Below are 18,943 nucleotides of genomic sequence, written 5' to 3'. Positions count from 1 at the left end.
TACTGTTGTCATGACCCATTGGGCTGCCCCCTGAGAAAATCACACCCGCTTTGCGACAGTCAGCAACTACAGTGGGAAAGCCTCAGACCAACCCCCACCAAAGATGGTTATCCAAGGAGCAAAACAAGATTCAGGCTCGGCTCGCCCTTGGCGACCATTTACATGGAGCCACACTCCCTTCCTCGAACCCTATTTTAAAACAGGCGCCCCTTCTGCCTTCCACTCGTAGGTGCAGACAACAAGTGTAGAAGGCAGACTGGCCAGGGGCGCTGCCCCTCGCTGGATGGGCGACCCACTAGTTCAGGTACCTTCTCTGAGCCCCTGCTTTGCCATCTATGAGCTGAGGGGCGGGCTAACTCCTCTCGCACATCCCTGCCGTCCTGACCCCATCTGGCCCTCATCAGGCTGCACTTGGGAGGGTGAAGGTTGGGCCTGGAGAGAACCCACTCAGCAAGGCTGGAGTCGGAGGAGGGAAGGCCAGGCCGGGGCGTTCACACGGCATCTTGTCCCCGGAGCACCCCGAATTACAGAGGGCGCGGCCCACCCCTTCTTGACCTGCGCTCTCAGCTCACATGTGCAAGGACGTGGAGGCAAATGGCCATGACTGGGTCACACACTGGAGACTCGTGTGGGTCCTGCAGGTCCCTCCCACGCCAGGGAATTCTTTCCCGGCCTCCTGGGGAGCTTATTCCTTCCTAGAGAATTCTCCCAGGAGCCCCAGGCTATGGGATTCTCAGAGCTCCCTCAGTTCTCCAAACTTGCCTCGACAAAAGAAAGGGTCCTCAGGGTGGCTGTTGCTCTGTTCCAACCCAACCCCTCTGTTCCACGCAGCCGTGGGAGGATAGCCAGGGCCCTACAGGTGACTCTCTGCCTCCAGGTCCAGGCCTAATCAGATCGGGCGATGCTGCTAAGCCAAGGAGACCTCCAGCCGGGAAGCCAAGGTCCACTAGGGAGGAGGAAGTTTCAGAAGTGAGGAGTTGCTGCTCTGCTCAAGGGGGAGGCTCTCAACATGCAAAACACACAGCAACACAGTCACCTGGGTAATGGCTGCCCGGCCGGCTCCACCCTCGGGGTGTGGGGGGCGCTCAGGGGTTGGACGTGGTGGGCAGAGGTCTGCCAACGCTGCTGGGTGATCCTGCTGTGCGGCCTGCTGTGTGCCCAGGGCCAGAAAACCTCCTCCTGTTCTCAGCCCAGCACGGTGCGGGCATCGAGGAGTCCACGGGGACTGAGACACTGTCCCTGCCCCCAGGGCCGCCGCTGGCGGGAGGTGGCCCCGGTCCAGGGAGGACAAGATAGGGTAAGCAGGGAGGCTGTCCTCTCTCCAAAACACACTGATGAGTCCTGCTCCCACTACAGGACCCAGGGAAAACTTGAACCCCAGCAAGCATCTGAACCATGTCTCTCATGTGACTGGGACAAACAGGCATCTCCAAACTGAGCCCTGAGCCCTGCTGTCTTACAGTAAGTCCTGGAGCGCGCCCCCCCACCTCATGCCAGGGTAAGGGGGGAAGGTCTCCTTTTCAGGACTCATCTCCGCCCTCCAGGGCTGCCTTCGCCCACCCCCAGCTACACCTGGCCTACCCACCAGGCCCCTCCTTCTCCTCAAGAGCCCTGCTCAGCCCCCATGGCCCCCGGCAGCATCCCCTGCCACCCCTGTGCTCCCCGGGCCCACCTGAGAGGTAGTGCAACCACGTCACAACTCGCCCCCCGCCCTGACCCCTTCAGCCTCTGGTCAGCTGACTAGAAACCATCACAGACCTGACCTCCCAGCCTCAGGCTCTCCCCGGGAGCCAGCCCTCGAGTCAATATCCCCTCCGTGCACCCCACACCTTTCCCACCCTACCCCACCCCAGATCAGAATAGAGGAACAAGGCTCGGTCACTTCCCTGGGGACCGTGTAGGCCAGGACAGCAGGGGAGACCGTCCCCTGCAGGAAATATCCAGAGGCGAAGGCTGAGCCTGCAAAGAGTGCCGACAGAGGCCAGGCAGGTGGGGAGGGTCACACTGGGTCAGGGAGGTGTTGCACAGCTTCAGGAAGTCGCCAGTCTTGGAAACAAAGACCGGCTTGGACACTGCACTTGGCAACCCCCTGAGCATGGCAGCATGGCCGGGAGGCTTCTCCTCTCCATCACTGTCAACACGGACTGCCCTGGGGTGCTCCAGGGGCAGGGTTCGCACACAGGACACATGACCCTGGGAACAGAAGGGGAAGAGGTTCCCAGCCCGGGCAGGCCCATGGGAGCCTTGATGCATGGCCTCTGGCTCCAGGGGAGATGGGGTTCAGGCAGGGGGCCGTGGTGCCACCTTGAGCCTGTTTCACACCAGGCTTCAGACTCGGTGTGATTCCCCCGCAAAGCAAGCCTGAGAAGTCCCGTTCTAGGGTGCCATCAAGGTCACCTCTTCTTATCCCAGTGGTCTCCTTTCTCCAGTGAAAGAGACTAGGCCTCAGTCTCAGTGCAAAAGAACTGTTTGTTTTTTTAAATGTAAGATTTTTAAAACAATGAGGAGAATGAATGACTCTCCCAAGTGGGCAAACATTCAGAAGACAGCTTCATCTAACCGATGACAGCCGGATGGAGTGTCTGTAATACCCCAGCTCTGAGACGCAGCCGTGAGAAAATTCCTTCACAAAATCCTTCCCCTTGGAATCTGATGAATCACAAAATCCTGCACATTTCTAACAGTCCCCGGGGACACGGGGCTGGGCCAAGCAGGAAGTCATCCTATCCAAGGAGGGCTGGTGCCTCCCTTGCCTAGGCTGGCCCCTCCCCATAGGCTCATTCCAGCCTGGAGATTCCAGAACACTCTAGAACTGGGGAGAAGAAACCCAGAGAGAGAAAGCCACTCTGGGGAATCAACATCCTTGCCAGCTGCCCTCAGAGACCTTGTGATGCTCTGTGTCGGGGGAAGACCACATTGGAGCCTCTGTTCATTAAAACTAACTTAGATGTTTTGGAAAAAAAAAAAAAATCTCCAAGGAGCTGTAGGGCAGGAAGGAGCAAGGGAGCAGGCCCCTCTGTAGGTAACCAGGCTCCCCAACCTAAGGAAGCCAGGCCAGAGCCTGCGGTGGTCCCATACAGTGCCCGAGAGACACCCCTCTCTGGAGCTCACTGCAGACCATAGGTGGTCCTCATCAGTCAGGTCCCTGCTATGTCCCCTCTTCGCAGAGACCTACCCTGACGACCCCCGACTCTAACATTTTCCTGTTTTAGACCCCGCAGAGAAGTACCTGCACTTCCCACTCCCTGATCTTCTTATTTGTCCGTTTACTCTGTTTACTTCACTAGAAAGCCAGCGCCCAGGGGACAGGGCTCTGTTTCTGTTTCCCTGCCAATTCCCCAGCCCTGGGACTGTGAGTCCACACGGGAAGGCCGGCGCCCACTGGATGAATGCGTGGCAGAGAGAGGTCAGGCTGTGTGGCTTGGAGCAAGTCCCTTCCCCTCCCGAGACTGAGAGGTGGCTTAGTCCCCTCGGTGGCCCTGAAGGCTCCTCCACAAGATCAAAACAGAGGTCATGTGCAAGACCACCTGGTCCAGGGCTGAGCACAGAGCAGGTGCTGAGTGACTCTGGGAAATCAGTCCCTCCTGACGATACTGTAACAGTTTGCTCAGAGCCTCCAGGTTCACGATCCTCATATGTCACAACGAGTGAAGTTCCTATTCTCATTTTATGGAAAACACTTGGATTCAGAGGCATGAAGCAACAAGGTTATGGTCTCCTGATGGTGCTGACGCGAGAGCCAGATCTCTTTCCTCTTCTCTCCCCACTCCAAGCACAGAGTTCAAGTTTCAAGACATTAATAAAAACCTGCCCCCAACCCAGGAGACTGAACATTAGAAGACAGCCTGACCAGACCTGTACTGCCTGGGAACTGGTCCGCTGCTGGCCTCGCCCTGACAAGCCAGCACAGGACCTGAGCAGGAGTCCAGGACCTGCCCTGCGTCACTCAGCTGAGTTGTGATGAGGCTCAGCAGAGGCTGGGTGGAGTCTGAGGCACCTGCGGCCCATGGGGAGCACAGAACCCAGAAAGGACAACAGGGGCCACTCTCATGCTACTCTAAAGCTAACTCTAGCATCACTGTGCCAAGAGATGTCTGGGGTCTCCAGTAAATACAACCCTACTCTGTATCATTCAAGGTTTGAGCCTTGGGGTACCACTGAGCTATCTTTCCAAGCTGGGCATCTGTCAAGTTTCCACCAGGGGCCTCAAAACAAGAAAACCTCTAGAAGCTTCCAGCTAGTTTTATAGCTTGGGTATGCCTCTGCTAAAAAATATTCAATGTCTACTGTCTTCCAAAATAAAAACGACTTCTAGAATAAGCATCCAGCCAACCTGACATGTTACAAGAAGTCCTCCATGATCCACTGGGTTGCCAGAACAGTCTCTCAGGTTGTGCACTGCATAACACCAGGGGCACCACTCTGCAGACTCTGACCTGATGGCTCCCCTGCAAGTGTGGAACATGGCATTCCTAACAACTGGGTTCTAGTATCACTTATTTATTCTACCTGGCTGCTGCCCACTGCGCTCCCCTCACCCCAGCCACACTGATCCTCTCTCCAATCCTCCAGTAAGATAGGCTCTACAGCTCTAACCAGAACATCCTGCCTCTGCTCCGCCTGTGGAGGGACACACGGGATGACCCTCCAGCATAACCTGGCTCAAACTCCCAGCACATACCTGTTATTGTTACAGTCCCAAGACCCAGCTCCAACCCCCACTCCCCAAACAGAACTATTCATTCATTCATTCACTCATTCGAAGGTTTTGTGAATGTCCACCCTGTGCCAGGGAGATGTTTGGCATGTCGCACTGAACACAGCAGAGGCAGTTCCAGCTATCAGGAGTGGATGTTCTGGTGACAGAACTAGAAAAGAAACATAATCAACAACAAGAGGGTCAGAGCTCAGCAGAGAATAGAGATGATGAGGTGACAGGCAGCTGCTTCGGATCAGAAGGCAAGGGAGCCGGTGGGCCCCATTCTTGTCTCCCCGGACGAGCACTGTACAGCCGCACCCTCACCGAGACTCCTCCCTCCTATGGATTCTGACCCCAGGATCCGTTCTGGCCCAAACGGACCTCAGTGCGGATGACGCGAGGGAATGCTGAGACAAGCCCTCATGTGCTCTCGTGTTTCCACTGTTGCCTTGAGAACAATAAGCATGGAGACGCGCGGGGATCCAGCAGAACGAGGGACCCGTGGGAGCCCCGCAAAACCCAAGCTACGCCTGGAGCCCAGCCCAGCTGAACGCAGCCCCGACGGGCCACGCGCTGTCCACGCTGCGCTCGTGTGAGTGAGGAACGTGGGGCTGCGAGCCACTCGGGGTCGGACGGGTCGTTAGCGCAGGCGGTCCTGAAGCAAGAACCTCGAAGCTGAGATATGAATGACAAAAAAGACTCCGCCATGGGAAAAGTCAAGAAGAAAGAGCGTCCTGGCTGGAGAACACATGCCTCTTTTCCACCGGACGCCCCCACTGTACCTTCTGCTGCTTCTCCCTGCCAGGGACACAGCAAAGTCCCCAAGGGCAGGGGTGTCTCTCGCTTCCGCAGCAGCCTCTGGGGCCAGCACAGTCAACTGGCACAGTGAATGGCAAGAGAAGGCAGGCCAGAGAAGGGTTCACCCTCCACTGACGTGTTCCCTTAGGTAAGAGAGCCAAAATGAGGCAGACAAAGGCTAGAGCTGGGGGCGGTCCAGCCTGCCGGGGGCCAGGCAGCAGTGCATCTGGGGACGTGTCTGACCACAGCGACAAGGAGACACAGGGCTCCCGGCATCTGCTGAGCGGAGGCCAGGGACGCTACAGAACACCCTACCAAGCACACAGCAGTCCCCACAACAATTAATCACCTAGCCCCCGGTGTCAATAGACGCGAGGTCGGGAAACCTTGGCTAGAAAAAAATCATCTTCCTCTCTGATGTCCAAGTATTCACATGAAACTTTCCTAAGGTTTTTTAACTGCACGGTAATAAACTCTGAGGACAAAGATGCGAGCAAGCAGATGTTAATGTCTGTCACAGGCCTTGGGGCTGAGAGGAAATCGTGACTGATGCCCGCTGAACGTAAGGACACGGTATCTTGACAAACCCACCCAGGATGGAAAGACAGCCATGTCCCTGGGGGCAGGGCGATGAAGACCAGAGAAGGCCATCCTGCCTGTCTCTCTGCAGGAGGAGACGCAGGAATGAACATCCCACACCTAATATTTTATACTGACCCAGGGATTATCACTTGAAGGGGACTAGGACACGGGGAATCAGCAAACCCCTAAAATTAGGGGCAAATGTTTCACCCTTTTTGGGGAAGCAAGTCCATTGCTCTGACCAGATTCTCAGAAGGGTCTGTTAGCCCAGATACGTAAGAACCACGGAACTCATCACAAGCTCCCCCTTCTCCAGTGGCTTCACTACAGACAGAAGACATCTGGTCCCAGCATTCCGTGTCTTCTCTTACTGATGTGACCCCGTTACTTAGTCACCTTGGTCTTCTTCTCCAGGCCAAATAATTCCGATTTTACTTAAAGGGCTCTATTTTACAACATTTAATCATGTTTGGCTTCAGTTCCTTTTTTAAAAAACTCAACCCCACTAGTGTCTTGGGAAACAGTGGGGTTCCATACTGGGTCCTTGACAGTTAAAAAAAAAAAAAAAAAAAAAAAAAGGCCTCAAGAGCTTAACTCTAGTGGGGATAAAGAAGCTACTAGAAAGAGAGGGAGCACAGACTGATCCTGATGGAGAAAAGGCTAGGGATGCCTGGGTGGCTCAGTTGATTAAGCACATGCCTACGGGTTAGATCATGATTCCAGGGTTCTGGGATCAAGCCCCACATCAGGCTCTGTGCTCAGCCAGGAGCCTGCTTCTCCCTCTGCCTGCCTCTTCCCCTGCTTGTGTTTTCTCTGACAAATAAATAAAATCTTTGGAGGGGGGAAAGGGTAGGTCAGCAAAGGCCCCCACGAGGGAGTAAAATTTGATCTGGCAAACTTGGTTATGGACTTTCACACACGCAACACTGAGCTTTTATAGATGTTTTAATATATGGATCTAATATATGGTAAAGAACATTTAAGCCAATTTCTGATGACCAATATTAAATGAAAAAAAAAAAGGCAAAAAATAAATTGGATGCTCACGAGAGTGAGCAGAGTGACAGCAGAGCTCTGTGCCTCCTGCTCTGGTCTTATTGCCGCTGAGCAATCCAGCTGCGTTTAATGCATAGACCCTGAATTTCTGGAAATGTCTTCAAATGAACTCGAGAACACATGTACCAGCCCAGAGGAGGAGGAGCACGTAATCCAGAGACAGGAGATTTTTGGAATTCTGGAAACAGAACCATCACATAAACCGAGCATGCGGAAATGTGCAGGGAGACTGCCAATCACACAAAAACATCGGAGCCCTTGCCCCATGGAACAGAGCAAGCTCCCAGGATTCCAGAGCTGCCAACCTCTCATTTCAGAGCGGCTCAGACCTTGAGAGTGAGCCTTCCCGCAGGTTCTCCAGCTGCAGAAACCAGCCACCGCTCCTCCTCCTTGGGGACGCCATCCCCTTCTCTCCCAACGTGCCGCTTAGGCCTTCCTCAGGGGTTTTTCTTCCCTGCAGCCCCTCGGAGCCCGTCCAATGACAGCCGGGGTGGTTTTCTCAGTCACTGGTTCCAACTCAACCCTCCAGGGCTTTCCCCCTCGGTTGCTATCTCTCCAGCTCCGGGCTTCGGAGCCAAGTGCGTTGGCATCCCCAGGGGACCAGCTGAAGAACGGGACTCCCGGGGCCCTCCTGCCTGCAGCACAAGAAGCTGCACTGCACCCTCTCTACTTCTGGTGCGTCTCTTCTACAAGTCACTGTTCTAGGTGGTGTAATAAATACAAAAGCAAAGCCAAGATTCCCCCCCACACACACTTTCCTGGTTCTATAAACCAAACTCCAAACATACATGGCTGCTTCCCATCACCCCCCTGCGCCCGTCACCTATTTTTCTCCTGTCTGCTGACTCTCTTTCCAATGTTCATTCCTCACCCCAAGACACCGGACCTCCTCACTGCCCTTCCCCGTCGACCCGCATCTCTTCCTTACATTGGAAGCCATGCCCACGGAGAGGTCTTCCACCATGAATGCCGGTTCAAGGATCCTGCCTTTAGTCCAGTTCCCCGGTGTTCACAGGGACCGTGCACCCCAGATGACTAGAACCCAGCACCCAACACTGTGCACACCCCAGGAAACCTTCCTTGAATGCCTGAACCCGCACTAGCCCATTCTCCCTGTTGGACGGGGGTTCCCTTCAGCAGCACCCATGGGTCACTCATCCCATCTCCTCTCTCTGGGTCTTCCTTCGTCATCACCTATCCCTCAGGATGGGGCCCTCCCTGGCCCCTCTCTGGTTCTGTCCATCCACCCCCTGGAATCACATAATCTTCCCAAATTGTCTTTTTGCAAACACTATCTCCTGCTCAGAACACATAGCTAGCTTCCAATCGTCTAAAAGGTAGAAATTCAAAATCCTCATTCTGGCACTCAAAGTCCTACTTTGGCCCCAATCGATTTTTCTAAATTTCCCGCCCTCCACGTCCCTGACGTAACACATCTGCTCCAGCCAAGCTGACATCCCTGGTGTGGTGGCCAGCAGACACGTCTGGCTTCAGCACTGGCTATGGCCCCCACTTTGAGAGCTCTTGAACTTTCCCACTAAAGCATCTGGGAGGAAAACCTCCTCCGACCCTGCTAGGGCACATGGACTTGGCATTCTAGTCCATGAAAGCCCCCTTTGTATTACTACCTTTAAATGTTGTAAAAGAGTAAAAGAGACATGTCTGCCCGTTATATTATACGCGCCAGCAGGACAGAGATGAGGTCAGTTCCAATCACCACCATGTCCCCAGCACTCAGCAAGCCCCGGGCACGCATGAGGTGCTCAGTGACTGCTGGGCAAAGGGAGGGACAGACAGAGGGATGGAGAGAGAAGGGAAATGCAGCCTCCATAGCTACGACCCTGATGCTTCAAGCACAGCAGGAAAACACCTCCCCCCAGCCCCGGATGTGAGACCCGGATGTGAGAAGGGCCCCATCCGAAATGCCCCCCTGTAACCCCCACTCCTTCCACCCTTCCCTTACAAATCTAGCTAAGCCCTGCCTCCTCCACAGAGCCTTCTTTGACAGCCTGAGCAATCCGTCTCCCCCACGCTTCTTGACGAGGAAACACGTGCAGGATAAATTACTGGGCGGGGAGGGGGGGGTTAAATATGCAGCTGCACTCTGATCTCACAGAACGAGATGGATAGGACAGGAGCAAAAATACCAAAATGTCAGCCGTGGTTATCTTGCAAGGGTGAGGGAGGGCAGGGCTGTACATTTAGGACAACTTCTGCTGTCCTGTTTTGCCTTACCATCTTTCTAGCGCAAATCTCTTTGTGGAACAGCCGGACCGCCAGCAGACGTGGGGACGCTTGGGGACAGAGCCTCCTCTTCACGGACACTGGGAGTGGCCCCCCGTAAACACCCCACGGACGGGGACTCCATCCCAGAGCCTCGGCGTCCGGTCAGGGAGCCCAGTGGGCAGCTCCTCTCTGTGCACCTGCTTCTACGCACACACCCGCCCCCCAACCCGATCTTTCCAAGGATCAGCTGCGCGGAGAAACCTCCCAAGGGTCCTCCCACGACACACGGGCACAGAGTCCAACGGCCTCGCCCTCTGGCCTCTTGCTCTGCTTTGTGAAAGGCAGGAACTGGGAACCGCAGGGTCACGGCCCCCAGCAATGAAAGGAGAAGGGGGACCTGCCTGCCCAGCTTGCTGCCAAGCCCGTCCTCTCTCCCTCACCGTCCGGTGCCAGCGTTTACTGAGGACACACACATTACACAGAACCGGCTCAGGCTGTCCCCAGTCACCGTCTCACTCAGAGGAGCCTGCCCTCAGGCACATGGGGGAGCCCAGCTGACAAGGTGCCGACAGTCAGCGCTGAGCGGCTCCGCGTGGGCTGACAGGCATGGCTCTGCCGCGGGTCCCAGGGGGCTCCGTCGGGCCATCGCCATCAGCCCAACCATCCCTCACGAACAACGCCACGGGACTCGCTTGTTGGGCTGATCTCTGAAGCCACCCAGCTTCCTTCCTCGTGGCCTCAAACGCTTTTCCTCCTGTGGGAGCCGCCATCAGGCTCTCCCTGGGAGAGCTGCCACGGACGCGGCGGGGATGTTCCCGGCCTGGGAACACGCATTTTCCAGGCTTCCAAAGAGTTCTAAAAACCAACCCCCAGCTTCCTGAGAGGTTCCTGGCTTTTAACATATTTCCATTGCTTTTTCCCCACTTATCGGCCTTAGACTTTTGACACACAAGCGTCCCGACCTGGGCTCTCTCCGGCCGGAGACAGCCAACTCTGCCCACAGGGGCTGCCGCACCTCTCCCAGCTCACCACCCGCACTCCACGCTCCCACGGCATCGTCCTCTGTGGGCCCCTGATGACTCTGTCCCCCGACACACCCCCACCCTCCCCTCCCTCCATGAAGTGCCAGTCAGGGCCACTAACACGGCAGTTAGACACGGAGCTTGAATCCTGCCCCTGTCGCTGGGGGCTGGGACCTGCGCCAGTCACCGCCGCTGTGAGCTGGCTCCTTTTCTGTGAGCCGAGAATACACTGCCCCTTTACCCACTCCGACTGGGAAGCCCTTGATGGCAGTGCCAGCAGCTGCTCCAAGCATCTCACCGGCCCACAGTGCTGTCCCCATACAGAGACACGAAGAACCTCAGCCATTCGTCAGCAAGCCCTTCTCCCGCCCCACCACAGGAGGCAGTGTGACCCCAGGGGACGAGCAGTGGCTCTGGAGCCCAACAACTCCTATTCTAGCATCTGTTCGCAGGTCCCATAAAACCACCATCTTCAACTTCCTCATGTGGAAAATGAGGTTTGCAGCTCCAATACTATCTCCTTTCAAGAAATCTTTGCCCAGCCCAAGGTCACAAGGATTTTTTTTTTCTTAAAGTTCTGTAAGTTTTACTATGATCTATTTCAAGTTAATTTTTATATTTGGGGTGAGATATGGATTATGATTTTTGCCACATGGATATCAATGATTCCAATATCATCTGTTGAAAGATTATCATTTTTCTATTGAATTACCTTGGCATTTTTATTGAATATTAACTGATTATAGATGTGCTCATTTCTGGACTTTATTTGGAATCTATCCTTGGGCTAGTACTGTACTATCTTGATTGCTATACCCTTATATCTTTTTTTTTTTTTTAAAGATTTTATTTATTTATTTGACAGACAGAGATCACAAGTAGGCAGAGAGGCAGGCAGAGAGACTGGGGGAAGCAGGCTCCCTGCTGAGCAGAAAGCCCGATGCAGGGCTTGATCCCACGACCCTGAGATCATAACCTGAGCCGAAGGCAGAGGCTTTAACCCACTGAGCCACCCAGGTGCCCCTATAACCTTATATCTTATAAGCAGGTAGTATAAGACCTTTTTTAAAATATTGTTATCTTTCTAGCATATGTATCCATATAAATTTTTAATCTTATTAGTTTCTACAAAAACGACTGATAGGATTTTGATTTGCACTGAATTGAATCTGTAACAATTCAGAGAGAATTGACATTTTTGTATCTGTGATCTCTCCATTAATGTAGGTCTTAATTTTTTTCAGTGATATTTTTATTCTTTATTATAAAGGTCTTCACACATCTTGTTAAGTTTAGCTTTAAGTAGTTTTTGGTTTTGGATGCTACTTTAAATGGATTTTTTTTTTTCCCAATTTTTTTTTTTCCAATTTCTAATTGTTGCCAGTATACAAAAAATAGACTTTTTTTTTTTTTTTTTAAAGAGACACAGTGCATGAGAGCAGTGTTTAGGGGGGACAGCACAGGGAGAGAAAGAATCTTAAGCAGCCTCCATACCCAGCACAGAGCCCAACATGGGGCTTGATGACACAACCCTGAGATCATGACCTGAGCTGAAATCAAGAGTTGGAAGTTTAACTGAGCCACGCAGGCACCCCCACAAAAGATCTTTCAACACTAATCATGTAACTTCCTATTCTTTTGAGGACTCCTTAGGATTTTCTACACAGATGATCCAATCACATGAAAATACACAGTTCCATTCCTTTCCTATTTGTAGGATTGCTTTTTCTTACTTTATTGCATTGGCTAGGACCTCATGAAAGAAGTGCTAAGAACCAATTTTCTTTCTTCTCTTGTTCCTGACCTGAGGGACAGGGCCAGCTACATAACTACTGGAAAGGGAAAAATGAAGTTTCCCTTATTCAAAAAGCAGGAAAAAAGAGCCAATGAAGGTACTAAAATACAAAGCTTTGTCCTTTCCTCCGTGGTATTTCCTTTGTCATGGTGATTTTTATTTTTTATGCAACATTGGTCTAAGTTAAATTTAAAAATTATTAGCATGGATTTTCACCATCTTTACATTGTACAATGCCAATTTTAAATGCAAATACAAGAGCACATGACACATATGTAGAACACTGAAATGAAACAGTGAGTAGCTCCACCTGTATAGGTTCATATGTGTATTTTATTCTTACCAAAACAGTGGAAACACTGTACAAAACTAAACTTATTTCATTTGATATGCACGTACTCTACTAACACTGTCTACTTTACCTTCAGCTGACTAATGAAGGACTGAAAAGAAAAGGGACTATGGTTTCTATCTTTCCTTCCATGCCACCAATTTCTGTGTTAAATGGTTGGCTAACACAGGGAAGCAATGTGGGTAAAAAGAGATGTTCTTAGTATGCCACTGAACTTCTTTCCACATTAGAAGCAAGTTCTAGTTTGAACAGAAAGCAAGGCCCCTCAGGGTTGTCAGGATCTCCACTTAGTTGTAGATGCAACAAAAGTTTATTTTGTACTTGTTTTGCATCTTGCTGAACTCCCAGACTCTAGGAGCTCCCCCAGAATTCATGCTATTGGAGCTCTGCAAACACTACAAGAAGATGGACCAAAGAATGGAAGACACACATACTGTGCATATTTCCTCTGTACCCAGGCATGTTCCACTGTCCCAGTAGACTTCAATGACAAAACAGAAGGTCAGAGATAACGTCAAGAATTTCAAGATGGCGCAAGTCATGTGCCCACAAAGCCAAGCCTGCTTAGGAGGAGAGAATTCAGATTTTCACTATTAAATAGGATGTAAGTTTTTCAGAGCTGCCTTTTTTCAGGTCAAAGAAATTTTCTTCTGTTCCTAGTTTGCTAACGCATTTTACCATAAATGGGTGTTGAATTTTGTCAAGTACTTTTCCCACATTTATTGAAATAATCATGAATTTTATTTTTTAGTCTAATATGTTGAATTATATCAATTGACTTTAACATGTCAAAACATTATTTTCCTTTGAAAATCCCTAACTGGTCATTATGTGTTACTCTTTTTACATACTGGGTTTCATTTGCTAATGTTCTTTCAAAGATTTTTACACAAGAGCTATTCGCCTAGGGGCGCCTGGGTGGCTCAGTGGGTTAAGCCGCTGCCTTCGGCTCAAGTCATGATCTCAGGGTCCTGGGATCGAGTCCCGCATCGGGCTCTCTGCTCAGCAGGGCGCCTGCTTCCCCCCCCCCCTCTCTCTCTCTCTGCCTGCCTCTCCATCTACTTGTGATTTCTCTCTGTCAAATAAATAAATAAAATTTAAAAAAAAAAAAAAGAGCTATTTGCCTATAGTCTTCCCCCACACCACGTCTTTTTCTGGTTTTGATATCCAGGAATGCTGTCCTCATAAAAGGAGTAGGAAAATGTTCCATCCTATTTTCTGGCACAGTTTGTGTAGAATTGATATTATTCCACTCTTAATTGTTTGGTGGAATTTAGCCTTGAAGTCACATGGAACTGGAGTGCTCTTTGAAGAAGGTTTTTAAGTTCTTGCTCAATTTATTTAATGGATATAGGACTACTCAACTTTGTAGTTTATATCTCTCCAGTAATTTGTTCAATATATCTAAGTTGTCAAATTTGTTGGCATATAGTAGTTAAAGATAATAATATTATCTTATTTTTCTGTTAATGTCTGTAGGACCTAGAGTCATGTTCCCGTTTCCATTTCTGGTATTTGTAATTTGTATTTGCTCTCATTTCCCTGATCATCTAACTAGAGATTTAGCACTATGGGTTTTTCAGAGAACCAGCTTTGGATTCACTGTTTTTTATTATTTGTCACCATTTTCTGTTATATTTTTTAAAATTCCTTCCAACTTTTTACTCTGGATTTTTCTTAAGGTGGGAGCATAATTTATTTTAGACCTTCTTTATTTCCCTCTTAATACTACTTTGCCTACATTGCACAAGTTTTGGTATATTTTCATTTAACTCAACATTTTCTAATGTCTCTTGTGATTTGTCTTGACCCATGGGTTCTTTAGGTATTGGTTTAATTTCTAAATACTTTATGATTTTTCAAGATACAATTGTTATTTCTACTTCAATCCATCATTTTTTTGTCAGAGAACATACTTTGTTGTATGCTTTTAATCATTTTTTAATGAACATTTCAGTGCACCTGAAAATAATGTATTTTCTGTAGATGGGTGGAAGGTTCTATAAAACGCTTTGGTCTAGCTGGTTGTTCAGATTGTTCAAATGTTCTATATATTTACTAATTTGCCTATTTGTTTTACCAGTAACAGGAATGATGTAATCGTCAAATATTATGGAATTGTCTATTCTTCCTTTTAGTTCCGTCAGTTTTTGCTTCATGTATTTTGGAGCTTTGTTATTAGGTACATATGTATTTAGGATTATGATGAATTTTTGATGAATTGTCTCCATCATTATGAAATGTCCCTCTTTGTCCCTGGTAATGTTCTAGATTCCCAAGTCCCATTGTCTTTATGTTTTGCCTAACAGAGCCAGCCAAGCCATCTTGCATTTGATTAATATTTGAATGGGATATCTTTTTCCATCCTTTTATTACATTTAATATGGGTTTCCTTATAATAGCTTATAGTTGGTTCTTGCTTTGTTATCCATCTGACAATATCTGCCTATTAAATGGAGTCATTACATTGCATATATTTAATATTTTCATCGATACGGCTGAATTTCAACTATCAATATTGTCTATTTGTCTCATTTGTTCTGTTGCTTTTCTCCTCTTTTCCTGCATCTTTTGATTTTATCATTCTCCTTTACCTCCTTTATAGGCTTATGTGCCATACTTATTTGTTACACTTTTTTAACGGTTGCTCTGATATTTACAATACACATCACTAACTTAATAAAGTCCACTTCAAATATTCCTTTACCTAAAGTATAAGAGAATTACAATAGTCTATAGTCATGTCTCCTCTCTGGTCCCTTGTGCTATTGTTGTCATACATCTTTCCTCTGGGTTATAAACCTCACAGTGCATTCTTCATATTTTTGCTTTAGATAGTCTTCAAAAGAGATTAAATGAGGAAAAAAGGACTTTCATATTTTCCCACATATTTACCATTTAGTGTCTCCTCGTTCCTTTGTACAGTCCAAATTTCTGTCCAGTACATTTTTCTTTTGATTGAAAATCTTTCATAAATACTTTTTGTAGTACAGTTCTGCTAGTGATGAATTCTCTTTAGTTTGTCTATAAAAAAAAGCATTTCTTGGGGTGCCTGAGTGGCTCACTCAGTTGAGTGTCTGACTCTTGGTTTCAGCTCAGGTCATGATCTCATGGGTCATGAGACTGAGCCCCATATTTTTTTTAAGATTCTATTTATTTGCCAGAGAGAGAGAGAGAGAGAGTGCAAGCGAGCACAGGCAGACAGAGCAGCAGGCAGAGGCAGAGGGAGAAGCAGGCTTCCCGCCAAGCCAGGAGCCTGATGAGGGACTTGATCTCAGGACACTGGGTTCATGACCTGAGCCAAAGGCAGCTGCTTGACCAACTGAGTCACCCAGGCGTCCCGAGACCAAACCTCATATTAGGCGCCATGCCCCGCAGGGAGTCTGCTTAAAGATGCTCTCTCCTTCGCCCTTCCCCGCAACTCGCACATGCTCTCTCATGTGCACACTCTCTAAAATAAATACATCTTTTAAAAAGTATTTTTTAAAAAAAATATTAATCTCTACCCCCTCTGTGGGGCCTGAACTCATGACCCTGAGATCAAGAGTCACATGCTCTCCCAACTGAGTCACCAGGCATGCCCCCCTCAAACATATTTCACCTTCACTTTCTGAAGGATATTTTTGTTGGGTATAGAATTCTAGATTGACCATTTTTATCTTTCAGTTTTGTTGTCTTCTGCCTTAGAATAATTTCTGACCAGACATCTGCTATCATTCTTTTTCCTCTCTATATAACATGTCTTTTCATTTTCTTTCCAGTTTTCATTAGTTTCTCCTTATTACTAGTGTTAAGCATTTCGATTATGATGCACCTTGATGAGATTTTTTTTTTTTTTTAAGATTTATTTGTTTGAGAAAGAGAGGACGAGAGCACCAGCAGCAGGGAGAGGCAGTGGCAGACTCTCTGCTTAGCAGAGAACCCAGTATGGGACTTGATCCCAGGACCCTGGGATCATGGCCCGAGCCAAAGGCGGCTGCTCAACCGACTGAGCCACCCTGGCGCCGATGTGATTCTCTTTAGTTTTGGTTTTTGTATCTACTTGAATTATGCTGTGCTTCTTAAAATATGGGTTTACAGTTTCAGACACAACTTCAAATATTTTTTCTGTCCTCCTTTCTGGGACTGCACTGCTCCCCACTGACTACAGATTGCAGTCAAGGTCGTCTTAAATGTCTGTTCAGGTCTTCCACTTCAGATCCAAAATTACCTTCTAGTTTTCTCTCTTACTATCTTACCCAATTCTCCAAAGGATCTCTGTTAATATATGTTTATCCTCTAGACCACTGCTCACTAAAAGTTGCCTCCATCTCTTAATACAGAGCTCACAGTGGAGTTTGCCCTTCATGGCCCAGCTCAGTACTGCCTCCTCCATGAGCATTCTCCCTCTCAAGATAGAAAGAAGTTGTATTCTTTGTACTCTCATAAGTCTTATGTGTCATAGCGGCACTCTGAGGGTTTCAGGACATCCTTTCAGTCAGTTTGGGGTGAGCCCCACCCTCATGCCCAGGAAAAGGAAAGGTGCTGGACCCAAATGTCTCTGTCTTGGGAGTAGAAGTAACGATTATATCAAAATGTGCCTATGAGAGACTTTCCTGAGGGAGAAGGTGAGCAACAGTATCTTACGAAGGAGTGAGTCAGGCAGAAGCTCTCCTATTTCCAAAGGGAAAAATGAGCCACACTGCAGATTAAGTCAATTATTCTGAGCCAGAGGAAATACCCATAGAGGTATTTACTGTCAGATCAGTTTCTCTCAATACAGCCTCTCAGGAGTTGGGGAGAAAACCACGCCAGCCTCTGACTTCCTTCTTATTCAGCCAGGGGAGCAGGGGCAGGCAATCATGTCCCAGGAAACCACACAGCTCCTGGCTCCAGATCTCAGAGGAGAGAGCCCTGGCCCCAGGACAACAAACCTTTCCCAAGATTGGGAAAACAAAAGCAAGTTTAACCATGCAACCGAGAATAATTCCCCAGCAAAAATCTAAAACCTAAGGCCAACCCAGTTTTACACTGGAAGCTCTTTCAAGGTACAGAACTCCGGACCATCCCCTCCAAGTGTGCCCACCCTAGGTCACCCACCTTTCCTTGACCGCCACCTCCTGTTCACATCTTCTTCACACAACCACACACTCAATACCCTTCCACTTGAGTAAATTCCTCATAATACCCCACTAACCCTCATGTACCCTTGTCACCCCATATCCCAATGCCCACCTACCCCTCCACCTCCAGCCCTCTGAGGCTCTCCCATCTCCACATAAGTTCCTGGAGGAGAACCACACAGGATACACACAAACAGACCCTCCACCTTCCATTTACTGTACCTGTTACACGTCCCTGCCTTATCATATCAGCTCCCTTCTTTGAGGGGATGGAAAAGAGCCGGCTTGAGAACCAGGAGACTAGCGCTACCCAGAGGGGCCAGGACACCATCTCTCATGTGACCTCCAGGCAAGTGACCTCCCCTCTAGGCCTCGGCATCTTCTCTCTGGAAACAGTAACCTCTCCAAGGCCGTCCCCACCTGGCAGAAGCAACATGCAAAGCAGGGGACAGAAAGCGGAAGGAACAAGGTCCTTTTAGCTGCAAATTTGTAAATTTGGGCTCAGCACAATTTGTAAATTCCACTCAAGCAAAATGCAGTTTAGCACCTCTCCCTGAGGATACATTTTCTGGTTTAACACGGTTACCGATAAACGCAAAGTAACACTTGCATGTGAGCAGGGCTTGGTGGTTCACAAAGGACTTGCACTCATCGTCTCCCACCCTCCTCGCCACAACCCAGCGGGCTGGTCCCCAGCATCTCAGCAAACCTGTGAGGCCAGTGCTGCTCTGAGAGCTTTACCTACGATCACTCACGCAGAGGCTTAACATGGGCGGCACAGCCCGGGCTGAGCAACTTGACCGAGACCGCAGAGCTGATGAATGGCAGACCCAGCCCTGGAACCCCAGCATCTGGCCTTGCATTTGGCTCTTACTCATCAGGGATTCGCCCCTCTAGCCTCCTCACTCAGGGAGGAGCCAACCAACCCCTGGAACAAAGGGCTTGCCTCAGATGCCAGCACCCAAAGAAGACCATTGTGGGAACGCAGCTCCCACTCCCTGATGAAACAGTGATGAAACAGGCAAAGCGTGAAGAATGTCAGCACAGGCAGGAAAGGTGGGTACTGCGGGGCCCCGACTCTCCACAGTGCCCTGGGTGGCCAGCTCCCAGCTCGGGTCCCCTCCATCTGCACAAAGTGCCACCCTCTCTCTCTTCTGCCCGGCAAGTTGATTTGTGCTGATGCGGGTGCCTCTAAGTGCCCCACTCGGGACCAGGGCCGCAGCAAGTGCCGGGACTCATGGAGCACCTCACCCGCGGCCAGGGTGCTGCCGTCCACCTCCCCGACCCCTCCAGCCACCCCCCCTCAGCCCG

At 49.5% G+C, this 18,943-nt stretch overlaps 1 protein-coding gene across 3 annotated transcripts in view; it reads right to left on the bottom strand.

The window, feature by feature from the left end:
* Positions 1 to 18,943, bottom strand: part of ADCY3 (adenylate cyclase 3) — a 79,410-nt gene that overhangs the window by 44,229 nt on the left and 16,238 nt on the right. Inside the window, exon 1 of one of the 3 annotated variants that reach the window (XM_059132480.1) lies at positions 9,371 to 9,459. The exons of the other annotated variants lie outside the window; for them this stretch is intronic. Within the exon in view, the coding sequence (XP_058988463.1) occupies positions 9,371 to 9,373 (3 nt within the window). The 5' untranslated portion in view covers positions 9,374 to 9,459. Of the gene's footprint in view, positions 1 to 9,370; positions 9,460 to 18,943 lie in introns of those variants that run through there. 3 annotated transcript variants of the gene reach the window in all.

The sequence above is a fragment of the Mustela lutreola genome, chromosome 9 (genome assembly GCF_030435805.1).
Source record: "Mustela lutreola isolate mMusLut2 chromosome 9, mMusLut2.pri, whole genome shotgun sequence".
Taxonomy (NCBI): Eukaryota; Metazoa; Chordata; class Mammalia; order Carnivora; family Mustelidae; genus Mustela; species Mustela lutreola.
Note: the sequence above shows the minus strand (reverse complement) of the source record. Positions and strands in the feature narration are given on the sequence as shown.